Source organism: Pyrgilauda ruficollis, unplaced genomic scaffold (genome assembly GCF_017590135.1).
Source record: "Pyrgilauda ruficollis isolate IOZ18807 unplaced genomic scaffold, ASM1759013v1 scaffold11, whole genome shotgun sequence".
NCBI classification, from domain to species: Eukaryota; Metazoa; Chordata; class Aves; order Passeriformes; family Passeridae; genus Pyrgilauda; species Pyrgilauda ruficollis.
The window spans coordinates 11,442,624-11,457,609 of NW_024509210.1; the positions used below are offsets into that span (position 1 = coordinate 11,442,624).

Sequence of the window (14,986 nt, forward strand, 5' to 3'; positions counted from 1 at the left end):
ACAGAAGCTGCAGTGTGTGTCAGTTGCTGTTTCCACTTCTTGTAAACAAGGTCATCTGATCACACAGCCACAACAGCATCGGGGCAGAAGACCCCCTTCAGAATAAGCAGATGGCTCCATGGCTCAGGCACACAGCTTCTGAACGTGCAGCAAGTTTCCCATGCAATTTAGAGCCAGCTACATTCCCTGTTTGCTTTGGCCACAAATCCATAAAATTACAATCTTATCTGGTACAAAGCTTCAAGAACAAATCAATTTAGATGTCTGAGAGACTATTACATGATACAATGATTATTGAACTATATAAGTATGTAGATCAGACAATATTTCCTGGCAAGTCTTCACTATTATTCACAAGCAGGAGGAAAGCAAAACAGACATATCTCTCTGCAAAAGCAAAACTGCACATTCATACTGGACACATAACCTCAAGACTGCTAAGCAGGAGCTTCCAGATGTTTTGATTAAATCAGACGGTCAACTTTATATGACCTCTTCCATCACACTACTAAAGTGGTTCAAGTCTCAATATTTTCCTCACACTACAGGCTACTGTCTGCTCTGTTTTTACCTGTAGGGGTGCAAGGGGGCACAGAACCTCACCCTAGCAAAAACACATGTGCACATTCTCTTTGCACATAGCCTTATCCTACGCAGTCCTGGCTCCCCTGCTTAGAGCCATTGCCTTTTTACCCCCATTGTGATTCCTGTGCATTCTGTAATCCATCCAACTCCCTCTTCACTGTTATGGGCAATAGTTCTCTGTTCCATCCTGCAAGCAAACTTTTCACTAGGAATGAAGGAGCACACCATTACAAGTAATGTACTAAGATTGCACTGTCTCCACATGACATCTTACTATTTCCAAAGACCCTTAGAGACAGCTAGACAAGTATCTGCCAGGAATGACAAAGATGCATCTCTAGTTGGATTGGGGGATTGAAACTAAATGATCTCTTGAGGTCTCTTTCTACAGTTCTATGAAAGGAAAGGCAATTAATGGGCAGCTACTAAATTATTTTCACACAAGCCATTTAATCTGCTCTGATAGATGACCACCTTTAAAACAGCAGAATTCACTATTCTGAGCACTAATTGGTACTCTTGGGGCTAAGCTTAACTCAGAAAAGACTGAATGGGCAATAGAGACTTATCTATTCTCTCACTTGCTAACAAACTCTACAGCTTATTTTACATTTTATTTGTGGTGCTTACATCTCTAAATGAGGATACTTTTAGAGCCAAATTAGCAGAGAGAGTGATACTGCATTAACTGCTTTGGAAATGGAACATCTGATGTGATTCTGCCATTTTTATAATAGGGTAACATCAGTGGGCATTCTCTGGCAAGTCAATTCTTAAAGAGTTTCACTAAAAAAAAAGACTTCAGGTGAAAAAATTGAAGTCCCAGCACAGGAAAAATTTATACCATGTTATTAATTGCACACAAATGTTACAACAATAAAGCGCATTACCTGATTATTTAGGAAAAATGCTGGCATTATATCCTAACTACGCCTCTTATGGAATTATGAAAAAACAATACACAATAAACACACATACCTTATTGATGTAAAATGAGCAGGCAAACACAAGTGCCACCAATAAATAACTCCTATTCTTAAAATCCTAAGAGTTCACAAAAGCCTCAGGCTACTCAAAAATCAAATGAAATGTGCCTGCATTTGAAAATTCAGTTATAGTGTAACTTCTGTTACAGTAATTTTTTTTTTTTTTGGTCACTAAAATGCAAAAATATTGGAAATTCTCCATCTACTCTCAGGATTATAAAAAAAATTTTTACTAAGAATTAAATAATGAATATTTTTATTCTCTTTAGCATTGATCAGCTTTTAGATAATCATACCAGCAACACGTTAAAAACCAGAACAAAATCAAAACTGAGTTTAGAGAAGAGATGATTACACTCTTATTGTGGGTTTTGCAATTTCACTTACCAGTTAACACAGCAATCTGAACATGAAAGATGTTTGTGGTCTGTATTACACAAAAAATTCTCCCAAGCCCCCACCTCACTGAGGTGTATCTCATCCCAAGCTCAAGCTGCATGCACATGAAATATGCATTTCTTACCTCCACTGGTTTGAAAGAGTCTCAATGGAAGCAGAAAGCCCCCTCACCTCATGCTTAGAAGTCTTTAAGCAAAAAGATAACAGCGCTCTGTCAAGTCCTTTCAAGTGGTTAAAAGCTTTAGACATTTTACACCTTTTACAACAAGTTTCAAAGAGCTGCTACTAAGGTGCTGCGGCTCAAAGCATCCCCTCAGCTGGTGGCACTCCCAGCACTGACCACACCCTTGGCCGGGGCTTCCAAACAGCGCCTCCACTTCAACACCTTTGATGTTATGTCGTTAAAATCGGAACAAAATCAGAATTAAAACAGGATCTGCCAACAGAAGATTATCTGAAGGCTCTCCTTCACACACAGTATACTTAAGGCAATAAAATTAATGTAATTCTACAAAATGGTCGGGTGAGTAAATAGCTTTTATTCTGATTCTGGCACTATGTCTAGAGGACTGTGAGAAGAATACATGTAAGAAATACAGTAAGAGAATGGAATAAAAATCCCATATTAAATTCTCACTCTTTCTTTCAGAATATGCAGTTCTTGGTCTGTAACTTGCAGCTTGAAGTTAAATAATTACTCTGACAGCTCAAAACCATCCCACAGCCATCTTGAATAGATTCTCTTTCTAAGAGACACTAGGACAAATGTATCTTCTAGGCTATTAGAAGGTCCAATTAATAATTTCTAAATTTTAGGAAAATCTTAAGCTTAGTGCTGCATTGCATAACACAAAAATTAATACTCTCAAGACAGATCTTGTCCAATTCTAAAGTAAAGATGCAGAAACCTTAGCTACCTTAGCTAAAAAGCAGCAATCCCAGGAGATTTTGCATGTTCTGTAGCACAAGACTGCATCTTACTCTAAAAAGACTGCACCCCATCCTCTATCGGAAATAAAGCACTACAGTGACAGAAATATGCAGCAGCATGGGAAAAAAAAAAATCATTCTGCACATTCCAAACTCAGTCTTCAAATACGTCTGTCACTGCACACAGACCCGTCAATACTGCATCAGCGCCACACTTCATCAATACCAGGAGTCAGTGCTGTTGAAACATTAACACCATTTTTTATCACGTTGTAAAAATAAGAGAAGTGCCAAGAGAAGTCATGAGGGAAGTCGTCTTCTGGACAATCATGTCTTACTGACTGCCCAAACTGCATGTATTGGAAATGAACCCCAGCAGGACAGGAGGGTGCAGCCATCCTGCGCTGTCTGTGAAGCCTTTGCTCCACACTGGCTGAGAGGCAAGCTGAAGTGCTTTACAGGAGTTCAGATCACTTGAGCCTTCCAAGTCTGAGAGTTCAGTTCAGGGTTGTGGGTTCTCTGCTCAGTCTGTGCAGGAGAGTGAGCTTAGGAACAGGCAGCAAAAGGAAAAACATGATTTCCTTGCTTTAAAGCATGTATGTCTAGTACACACTGAGGAACAGTAATCACTGTCAGGAATATTATCAAGAAGAAAAACAGAGTAACCTGGCCTCACTACATGGAAGAACCAAATAGGTGGTCCATGTCAGTCCATCTATTCCTGCACAAATTGTCAAAGTAAGAAATCATTACAAGAGATCAATTTAACTCAATAACCAGTACTGTGAGAGCTCCTGTAAGCAATGACATTTGAGCTGGAATATTAGAAAACATCTTTCCCTTGAAGGATCTTTTGATATCTCTTCTGTATCACCTATGATAAGGCTGTGGTAATCAAAGGAGATGACAGAAGCCATCCTCTACTGAAGGTAAGAAAAGAAAAATTAATGAATGCAATTAAGAGCAAGACTACAGAAAAACAGTGAATCTGACATTAGGAGCTTTTAAGCAATTAAAGTTTCAATTCTTTAGCAGCTGTTTTTACACTGTGTATGTCACATACATAAAATATTTTGGATTCTCCATTGGCTTTCATAACTATCCTTCCCTTTCCCCTCCAGCACTCCTCCTTCCCACTGCCATGGAAGTGTTGTATCATACAACAGCCTCAGATAAGCATCTCAGGCTACAAAACCAGGCTCCCCAGAGGAACATAAGCCTTATTCTTAACTGCCAGCCATAGCTTCTATCATAAGTTTTATTTTACATCAAATAAGCCCTGTGCCATACAAGAATGAATTAACACTGATTTCCAGGAGCTGTTTAACAATACAGACTGTTCTAATAGAGCCTTTAAAGACACATAGCAAAGCTGGGCTTTAATGTACTATACACACAAAGGAACACGAACAGAGGCAGGAGGCTCAATTAAAACACTGTACTGATACATACACACAGTTTTAAAATACTGACACAATCTGCTTACCACCCTGTACAAGTATTGCACAGATTACTTATTTAGCATCTCCAACAGAAGGACACAAAATGAAATTACATACTAAAACTAAGTTAAAATTTTTGATTTTAAATTTAAGCATATGTAAAGACTGCTCCATGAAAAAAGTTATAAGTATGAAAAATGAAGGAAAAGTATGAAAAATGAAGGCAAAAATAAAGAGGGAGGAATCTGTATAGAAATTCTGTAGCTAACCATAAATCATTATTTTTGTACATCTGACTCACGCTTTTATGTGTGTGTGTATAATACACAGAAGCGATAAAAGAATTCTAGAGAAGTCAAACTGCAATTTAAAGTAGTTTCTACAGAGGGAGCCAACAACTCAAGGAACTGGATTAAGAAAACATTCCAGATCAGTACAGAGCTCTTCCCAGCTATCAAGCTCATTCCTTAAAAGTTTCTCACATATTGACAGCATGTCATCCAGATTCTTACTCTACAGAATTCCCAAGTACTTAATGGAAGTTTAATTAAATAAGTGCTTAATTACATGTCATAGAACAATCAGAGTCAATATATACAGAACTTTATTTGCTTAGGGAAAAAGTGGCAACTAGTCATTCTAAATTACTATTTATTCATTAAAAGAAGAATTTTAAGAATTTTCCTCTGTAAAAATTTTAAAAATATTTGATTTTGTAAAAGTCAGTATCAGTTGCACAGTAGAGATTTTTATTGAAGTTTTCAGATGAAACTCTACACCAGGAAGCAGGTGAATATGATACTTGATAAAAAAAAAAGAGGAAGAAATCTAAAATAAAGTCGTGTAAAGGTGGGAGCTGGCAGGTTTTTCCATTAATCTGGGTGCCTTGTTATAACTGCCATAACAGTTTTCCACATTAATTCATTGCCAAATCATATTTCATAATATATATTAATCCACTCAAATGTAATTACAAGCGCGGCATATTATATCAAGTAGCTCAACAGCTGTGACAGATTCATATATCACCTCATCCATACAAATCACATATATTGTCAGCAATATATGTTGAGAAGGCCAATAAAAGACTTAAAGCTTCATATTTCTGATATTTTACTCTCTCTATTTACTCTCTCTTACACAAACAATTTTCTACCCTATATTTTAGCTTTAGAGGGGAAGAGGATGGATAAAAACCATTTTAGAGAGACTTCAGCCCAACGGGACAAATCCTTAGCCCCACACACGCACGGAAGGATTGCTGCGGGTGTTAGCGAAGACAACCTGCCCCCTCTAGTGGCACAGAACACTCGGCTGTTTGCAAAAGCCTTCGAAGGACTGCTGCATCCCTCTGGTGACCCAGAATTCAGGTCTCTCTCCCTGCAAACTATCAATGACACACCGTTGCACTCTAATTGTGCTTGGGGTCGAGTCCCTTAGATTTTGTATTGAAGTACTGTGATAGGCAGTGACTAACACGGGGTAGCCCCGCTGCCCCCAAATACAAGGAAACTGCTCTTCAACATTCCTGTGACATGGTTCTAATCCCTTTGAGATCCTCGAGCTCTCTGACATACCCAGACTACTTCTAAATCCCTGCGGGACATTTCTCTACTCTTTGCCAAGCAACAGAGGCCCCCTGTAATCCCCAAACATCCCTATTATGACTCCAAGATTGACCCTACCACTTAAATATCAATATTGCCTAAGCAAAACTAGAAAATAGGCACACATCACCTCCTGCCAGATGTTACAGGTAAATCAAAACTCCATCAGTCACCCAAACAGCCATCCTCAAATTTAAAAGTCCCTCTCTCCCTCATTCAGTTTCACTATGAAAAATAGCAAGTATGCAGGTAAGAATGAAATCCCTCTCAGCTAAATGAATCGCCCTCAGCCAACTTGCAGCAGAGCAACACATCTGCTCTCTCCCTTCTCACCAACACATCAAAAACTGACTGAAGAGAAAGAAAGCTGATATTTATCTTCTTCCTCACTTCTTGGTCTTTATCTTTCAAAAATGAAAGCTTAAAAAATCAGAAACACAACGTGGATTCCACATTTCTTACTCTCTCCTTCAACTAACTTTCAAAAGTGTCTCATCACAGCCAAAACTGCTTAAATAGAAGTTTATAAAACTGTTCAACCAGCAGTCAGTCAAAGCTGCACTAAAAGAAGTGTTCTGAAGCATTGCTTATAGACTCAGTGGTACTACTGAATTCCAAACAATGTTTTTAAAACTCACAGTGACTATATTTCAGTCGCCTGTATTCATACAAGCTAGTCAAGCTACCAAAATTTGGCTAACAGCCCCTAGTTTAGTAAAAGAAAATATCAGTAAGAAAACGCAACTCCTCTGTCAACACCTACCCTACACAGAAGATGAACTCTGTATTAAAGTATTGCTACTCTGTATTGAAGTATTCCTACTTTAATATCAAGACAACTTGCATCACACCCCATCACTGGCTGCACCTAGCCTAAATCTATTCTGCTAAAAATCTTTTGATGTGGAACCACAGTAAAAAAAAATAAAAAATATCAGCCCAGGCAACAGCATACACAAGTCTATACTTGCTAATATGACCTTCAGTTAAAGCAAATCAGGCCAATTCTGAGTATTAAAAATAGAAACAACTCTTGTAAAAGGCCCATACAAAGGGTCAGGAAAAATATTTTTGTTTGTCTCAGAGTTTATATTTTTTTACTGTTCTCAGAAAGAGAAGAAATATATGCAACATTAAGGCCTCTCCAACTTTATTATACCTGAGTTTCCCTAGCAGTCCTGCAGGACTCAGAGTTGAGGGGGATAAGCTGTGTTAGGGAAGGTGGGAAACACCTGCAGGACATCCCTTGAGCACAAACGCGTACATCCCTTGTGAAACACCAATGCAAACAGAAGATACCAGCTTTGTTATTCCCGCTGCAGAACAGCAGACTCCCACTGAAAACAAGTGTGTTGCTCATCTGATTCCCTACAACATGGGCATGGCTTGGCTTGATCACCAGTGCTGATGGCTCTAACTAATCTGCTAATTTTAACGCAAACAGGTTGAGGTGTGGGACAGTACCCTCCACCCTTCATAAGGTACATTCACAAGTTGATTGGGGTGGGGAAGGAGTAGATATTTCCAGCTAAATTCTGAAAATAATGCATATATGCACAAACTTAACAGCTTCAGTGCTAATAAATTCCTGTTGAACAAAAGAAGTGTACACAAAATGAAAAGACAAATTTAGAAGGCTGCTACAGTTGAAGTGAATTGAAAGCAGGGAAAAAAAAAGGTGATCTTTCATACCTTAGTGTTTAAAATAGAAGCTAAGCACGATGCCATGCCTGTAAACCAATGCCACTCTTAGTGTCTGTACTTCTCTCTCTAGATAACTAAAACTCAAGGACTAAAGGATCAAGCGAAGTCAGGGTAGCAGGCTCAGTTACCTTTGGAGGTAAGGAATTCATTACTGAACAAAATTTACATTTTTATGAACAACAGCTATACTGAAGTATCTCTGAGAAGCTGAAGGACATTTCACAGCCAGATAAATCACCATGATGGATTTCAGATGAAGAATGTAAAAGGAAGTCTTCTTTAGTCTACTAGGGAAGACACTATGAAAGCTGCTGACATTTCAAAGACTGAAAGATAAATTATTTTAAGTTGGAGGATTTTAGAACTGAACAGTAATATGTAGAAATTAACTTTGTATTTGACTTAAAGACATTACAACAGGGTCAGAAGCATATCTTAATTATAAGGGTACTGTACCCAAAAATAAGTTTATAATCACTTCAGCAACAGTTACCCTAGTGGTAAGTTGTCTTTTATGTTTTTTTACAAGTGGCATTTCTTTTAAATATGAAGGTCTACTTAAACATCAGAAAATGTTAATTAAGTGTCTAACAACCCATCTGTAAGTTAAATCAGAGAATTTAGCTTGAAGGACTGAAAGTGCTCTGAAGTTCAACAATGCACAATCTGTTGTGTTCACATGGTCCAAGGAAAAGAGTACACAGCATTAGAAATGTTCCAAAGGTCTCTCCTGAAAACAACGTGACACTGACCTACAGGAGCTTTTCCCTGGTCAAGCGTCCAGTGACATTCAAGACGACAAGATCGGTGGCAAAAGCATGTTCAACCTCTTTCATTATACCCAACAACATATAAATCATCTCAGGAGCTAATGCAGTGTGTACAACAAAACACCAAAGAAGGGCTTCTGTTGCAGCTGATCCATGTAAATCTTGAGTTTTACTGAACTTTCTGTATTAAACAAAATTTAATAAAGAACTACTTTAATAAAATTAGTTCAATCCTCCATTTAAGAAGTGACTATACTGCAAACATATCACTAACAAACATGCAATTAACTAAAATGCAATATACCTAAAATAAAAAGCTGAAAGATAACTACTTCAAATGAAATATCTCACATCAAAAGGCTCAGTTTAATCAGTATCTATTGAACAAATAAAGCTTGTGTACACAGTACAACTTGTACTGTCCAAAATACAGACCTGCATGTGATTTACCTTGTGTTTAACCCCTCTGCATTTTTTCTGCAGTACTTTTAACACTTCTAGCTCATAGCATCCAAAATGGGCTAATGGGTTAATCAAAGCTATACTGTCCATAAGTGTTCTATCACTGTGTTTTATGCTGTGCATAAAACCAATCTTATCACTCATCAAAGGAAACTGACGTTGCCTGTCTCTTGCCTGGAGCTCAAGTAGTTTTAATGTCACAGGTACATTACCATGATGGACTAACTTAAGTTAAATGTTAAATGTATTTTTCTATCCTCTGAAAGAACATGGGACATTTGGTTAGTAATTAAATCACTAAGGCTTTTGGAAAAAAATATTTCCCAGAGGAATTAAATCCTTGTTACCAGAACACATTTTTAGTGTTTGAAATATTTGACCTTTCTAAAAACATCCAAAATTTAATGGGAAAACTTGATAGCTATAGATGTGAATTCATCTGATACAGGTACATTATCTTACACGACGATAAACTCCATAAGTCTTTCGGGTGTATAATGAAATAATGCAAAATAATGCAAAACAATGCTAATGTAATAATGGAAACGAGAGTTATGTGCAAGAGCCTAAAGTTTAAAATAGTAAGGAAAAAAAGGGGTGTTATTTTTATATCTAAGCATGTAGATGAACACAAAATGGACCAAATTCCCCACTATCTCTACCCTAAAAGTAAGAAATTTGAAAGTAATCCTAGAAATCTGTATCTAATTTAGAAATAAACACAGGCATTTAGGATGAACATTTAAATGGGGTATTTAAATTGCATTAGTACCAACTGCAGTTAATTAAAGAATTTTTAAAAGAAATTAATTAAACAATATTCTTTAATCTCTTGTTGTAACAAAGTCTTCAGACAAACTTTGCAATTTACAGCAGACTAAACACTAAAGAGCAAAAGGTAACATTTTTGCTTCAGGTATTTAACAATAAGACATGGATATACGTTAAAGAGTATATAGGTAACATGCATGTATATCATCACAAAAAAAGCTTACAGTTCTTTGTGCTTCTCTTCTGCCAAAATTTGGTCATTTGGCTTCAGCCCATACCTTGAGGAAAAAAAAAAAAAAGAAAGAAAAAACACAAAGCAGTTACTCATGTGAGAATATGACCATAAAATGAAGTTTTACAGTTTTAAATTATTAAACTATGTGTTTGTCGATTCAGATACCACAGGTATTCCAAACAGTCACAAAACTTTCTAAAAATTTATAATGTGTTTATCAAAGTAAACTTAACATCACACAAAATTTTGCTTTATATCTTGGCTTCAAACTCTACTGGATACTTTGGCTGACACTATCTACCAAAAATCACTGCACTTCATACCATGAACGATACATTCATCTTATAACTTGCCAAAACATGAAAGGGAGGATTACAGACAATAGAAACACTAAATGTGGCTGTAGTGTTTCTCCCTGTACCAAAAAAACTATTAAAATAAATATCAAAATTATTCTGCAGGAAAAAATACACTTTAACAACAGACTATTTAGGGAAACTTCTGCAGTCCATACAAGCAACTTCTGATAAAAGCCAGTGCTTGAGAGAAAGAAACTTTGTTTGCTAGTTTAACCTAATAGTTGATTTAACAGAATGGGTTGCCAACACTGCCTGATCAGAGGGAAAAGAGAATGCAGTCTCTGCCAGGACAGCCTACTGCCAGCCATGCTGCAGCCTGCACTGTCACTCATGGTGGAAAACCCTTAAGGAGTGACCTCACTTTTGTTCTGCATCAGAGTAAAATCTTCTGACATCTCAAAATAAATTGCTCTAGTATTCTGTGGGGTTTGATTTTTTTCTCTTGTATTTGGTGGGCTTTTTGGTTGATTGATTTGTAAGACAATCAATCATAATGTAAGCAGCTAGAAGTCAAGTGTCCATTGGACAACACTGCAAATAGCTATCTGATCACACTGCTGAATGTTCCCACTGTCCCTTTGTCCTCTGGTTTTATTCCTTACTCTAGACAACTGCAGAACTGTAAGTTATTCCTCCTGAGGAAAGATTCTGGTCACCGACAACTGCACTCAATCTATCTTGCAAAATTATTTTTGTTTATAACAAGTAGGCAAAATATCCTTTCTCCATTCCTGACAGCATTTTCTGATGATACTCTCTGAAACTCATATTTTCAGCATCCATTTAAAATGCAAGCACCAATGCTGGACACATTTTCAAGCTCACTAGTGGTCACTGCACTCAGACATACAAGACACTGACTGACTGATTTTTATTGTTTACAAACACAGAGACTTCCCCAGGTTATTTGCTACAGTATCATGCTGACTTGAATCCATTTATCCACTTTGCTGTTAAATCCTCGGTGTAGACACTCCTAATCAGGATACAGTGGTTCATCCATGTTCTCCTTCCAAGTGCAGGGCTCATGTTTGACTCAGGGTAAGCAGGGTTTCCTGTACAGATTCAGGTCACTGTTTAAATTGCCAAATCTTCTTCATACTTTACCATCCTGTCAGTCTTTAAGACACCAATTTTTACTCTTATGATCTTACATTTACTTCCAACTTAATGTTTTCTGTAATCAACTACATCAGGCTCTTTTTCTTAAGCGAAAAAGGGTCAAGCCCAATACCAGTCTCTTCATAATGCTGCTACACCTACCTGATATCACCATTTATCGTGTTTCACTGATAGCAAATACTCATGTATCAGAGAAAACACAATGAGTTACCAGGAAATTTTAAAAGGAACATCTTTCAGAAGTGAAAGGACATTATCACTTCCTATGAAACTTGCAATCTGTCTTAAAATGAAATCAGGTCTTTGTCCAAAGGATTTATCTGTCATAGACAGATACACTAATATGCAATCCATTTTGCAAATGGATCATTTTGCCCATTAACAAATATAGCCACAGAAAGTCACAGACATTCTTCATTAAAAATTAAGCTGCCTGCTTTTCCTCTACCAGTAGTCAGACTACTTCAGTTTCAACAGTATACCATTTTCTCTGCTGAGAAACAAAATCTATTTTTGAGCTTTTCAAGCTTACAGAATATTTGTAACTACACCTTTTTTTTTTAACCACAATTTTACCCCCACAGTTATTTAGAGGGGAAAAAACTCAAACAAATAAAACCTGTCGCTACTTACTCAGCCTAGTAAGTCAGCTACTACAGAAATCATGTAACATAAGGGGAATGCTGTTCAACAGATGTGTTATTTTGGGCTATGTTACTGACATACCACAGAGGGGCTGGGAGGGACACAGTTGATACCCCTAGGTTTGCAGAATGGTTCCTTTGGTGAATCTCAGCTTACACAACCGTTTTCACCACCACCACCTTTTTTTTACTGTGAAAACAGTTTTCTTAAAATATTCTTCCTTGATCCCTAAAGACATTGCTTTGATAGCAAGTTGTCAAAAAAAACTTCCCACATAGGGACAAGCTTGTAGAGTTCAAATTTTTTTGAGTACTTTATGCATTAAGATTTATATTATATTTCATACACAGCTGCTGAACTATTTAATAAATTTAAATGTGCAACTAGCACAGTGAGCAGCTTACGTAATATCTTCCCAACATGTGCTTCATAGGCAAGATTGATAAGCACCAGTTGGGTCTTCCTAACTAATGAAGGTTAGATTTGTCAGAATTTCTCTAAAGAACATTTAGGAGCTAACAATACTAAGTGCAAAATCAAAGCCAAAGATAAGCAGTCAAAAAAATTAAAATAAGGACATCTAAACTCTCTAAGCAACCAGAACAACCAATTATGTAGGTATTATAGATTTAATTGCCTGATATTAAACTAGTGAGTAGAAGAGATATATATGCTTCCATATATATGCTATGGAAGTAAGTAAAGGAGTGATCACAACTTCATTCTTTTCTACTCTGAAATTCAAAGTTCAACACATCCTAGAACACAAAATAATTATTATTCTTTTCAACTATCCAGTAGCAAACACTGATAGTTTTAAAATGTTAATAGTCTCTTCATCACTGCTTGAGGTCCTATTTAAAAAAAGGAGTCTTAAGAGTAAAAATATGCAAAAGTGTCTACAGCCTGACTGTAGGTAAGTGTCAGAACACACTACAGTGCCTTTCAAAAATGATACATTTAAGCCCTTTGATTTGTCCTTCACAAACTGTTCACTGTTCAAAATGTTCACAAACATGTAATCTATTGGAAGGGTAGCCAGTGTTCCAGACACCCCTTCAGAATGGCAGCTGTTCATGAAGCTGGGCAGCAAAGGGTTGGAATGCAGCAATTCCCACAGCACACAGCTGCCCTGCACTCGGGGCTGCACAGCTGCCCTGCACACCAGGCTGCACAGCCGGCCTCTGAGCATCACAGCTGATGGCTTCTGACAGCCCCTCACACCACTGCACCCTGGGCAAGACTGCCAGGTCTGAGAGCTGCTTCTTACCCTAACTCAGCTCCTTATGAACTTTCTTAAGCCATACCAGCCTGGTTGAAACCTCTAGATGTCATTGTAACATGGCCACTCCAAGATACCCTATTCTAAACGAAGCTAAGTGTCCCAGCTACAGAGAGGTGCTAACAGAAACTACAATTCTATCACCCACCTCTAATGACAGTTTCAATTGTGAGTTTCACAGGGCAATACAATAACTTTTCCAGTGTCAAGACAATTCTTTTAGATAGTATTCTTTCTGACCCTATAAAAAGACATGTTTACACATTTAACTTACCAGGACAAATGAGCAATCTCATGTGCCTGTATTTCATCAATAAACAAAGGCACAACTAATTATAAATTCACAACTATAGAACTCTCAAATGTTTTTTTCTCTCCATAAGCCTTGAAATAAATTAAGACCCAGACTATTGCAGGCATTCTGAGGACATGGTATTGGGGAGTCAGATGATGTTGAGGAAATCTGCTCTAAGTACACCTAAACATACTCTACAAAAAAAATGCTACAGCCACTTGGAAGAGATCTACTCCAACAGCTAGAAGTACAGCTCTGACCAATACATTTAATTTCGTTACAGTGGTAAAAAAGGTGGTATATTCTTCACTTCTTCAGGTACATTGAAGAACTTGCCTAGCATTTACCTGCAAGCTTATAATCGCAATTTCAATTTCTGCCAAAATGTATCATTTCTATTATATGCCTGTTTTTCATTTTTTAGAGCATAGCAGAACTTCCGAGTTCAACTTCAGCAATTTTTAATGATTTAATGAACTAGTAATGCTACAACTCCAGGATTTTTTTCTTTTCCAGCTTCTAATACAAGACAGAATGAAAATTCATATACTTGGAAAGTAGTGAACATTTTTACAGAAATATTTTTAAAGTAACGAACAGCCATAAGGCACAGTTCCTTTCAGCATCCAATTTCACAAAGTCTTAACCAAATTAAAAAGAAAACACAGCCTGCACAAAATAGTCACTGCTGATAAACTCCGAACATATATCAAGTTCAGATCTACTCTATCAAAAATTTCCTGAAAAGATGGTAAAATTCACCTGTCCAAAAGCCCAAAATGAAACTGGTGATGAGCAAACAGGTTTAAAAAATGGCAACAGATCTTCATAGCTTGAAAATTAAGTCACCTTTCAAAATTTTTGACTTGAATCCACCAATCTAAGCGAAAAATAATAATTGCACAGATATCAAAATGAAAATCACATACATATATATGCTTGGGCCAGAAGAGCCAAGATGGACTGCAGATCATCCACAAGGATGTATGAACAACTGCTTATGTATAACAGTAATATTCTGTTCACTACTTTCAAGAGTACTGGTGAAGAACAAGACACTAGAGATAAAAGTATTTTTCTAAGCATTAACCATCAATGTGAGTAGTCAACAAAAAACCCCCTATATTTAAACAATTTCCATGACACAAAGCTGGGACAGTAAAGCATTCCAGGAAGCCCTAAATATGTATCTGCACTGACATTCCTCTGCTTTGGTTGATGTACAAATAAATACAAACTTCTTGCCTCAGTACATGGCTCTGACTAACCTTGCTCACCTTTAAATGCACTTGGGCTTTGCTATTCCATAAGCTTATTGTATTTGACATGCTTTGCTGCACTTACTGCTTTAAGTATTCCCCAGATTGATTAAAAATTCAATAAATGAAAGGG

The 14,986-nt window shown here is 37.1% G+C and overlaps 1 protein-coding gene across 2 annotated transcripts in view; it reads right to left on the reverse strand.

Annotated features, from left to right (window-relative positions):
* Positions 1-14,986, reverse strand: part of ADK (adenosine kinase) — a 272,423-nt gene that overhangs the window by 228,443 nt on the left and 28,994 nt on the right. For both annotated transcript variants that reach the window (XM_041473499.1, XM_041473508.1), the window contains exon 3: positions 9,881-9,934. In XM_041473499.1, the coding sequence (XP_041329433.1) occupies positions 9,881-9,934 (54 nt within the window). The remainder of the gene's footprint in view (positions 1-9,880; positions 9,935-14,986) is intronic.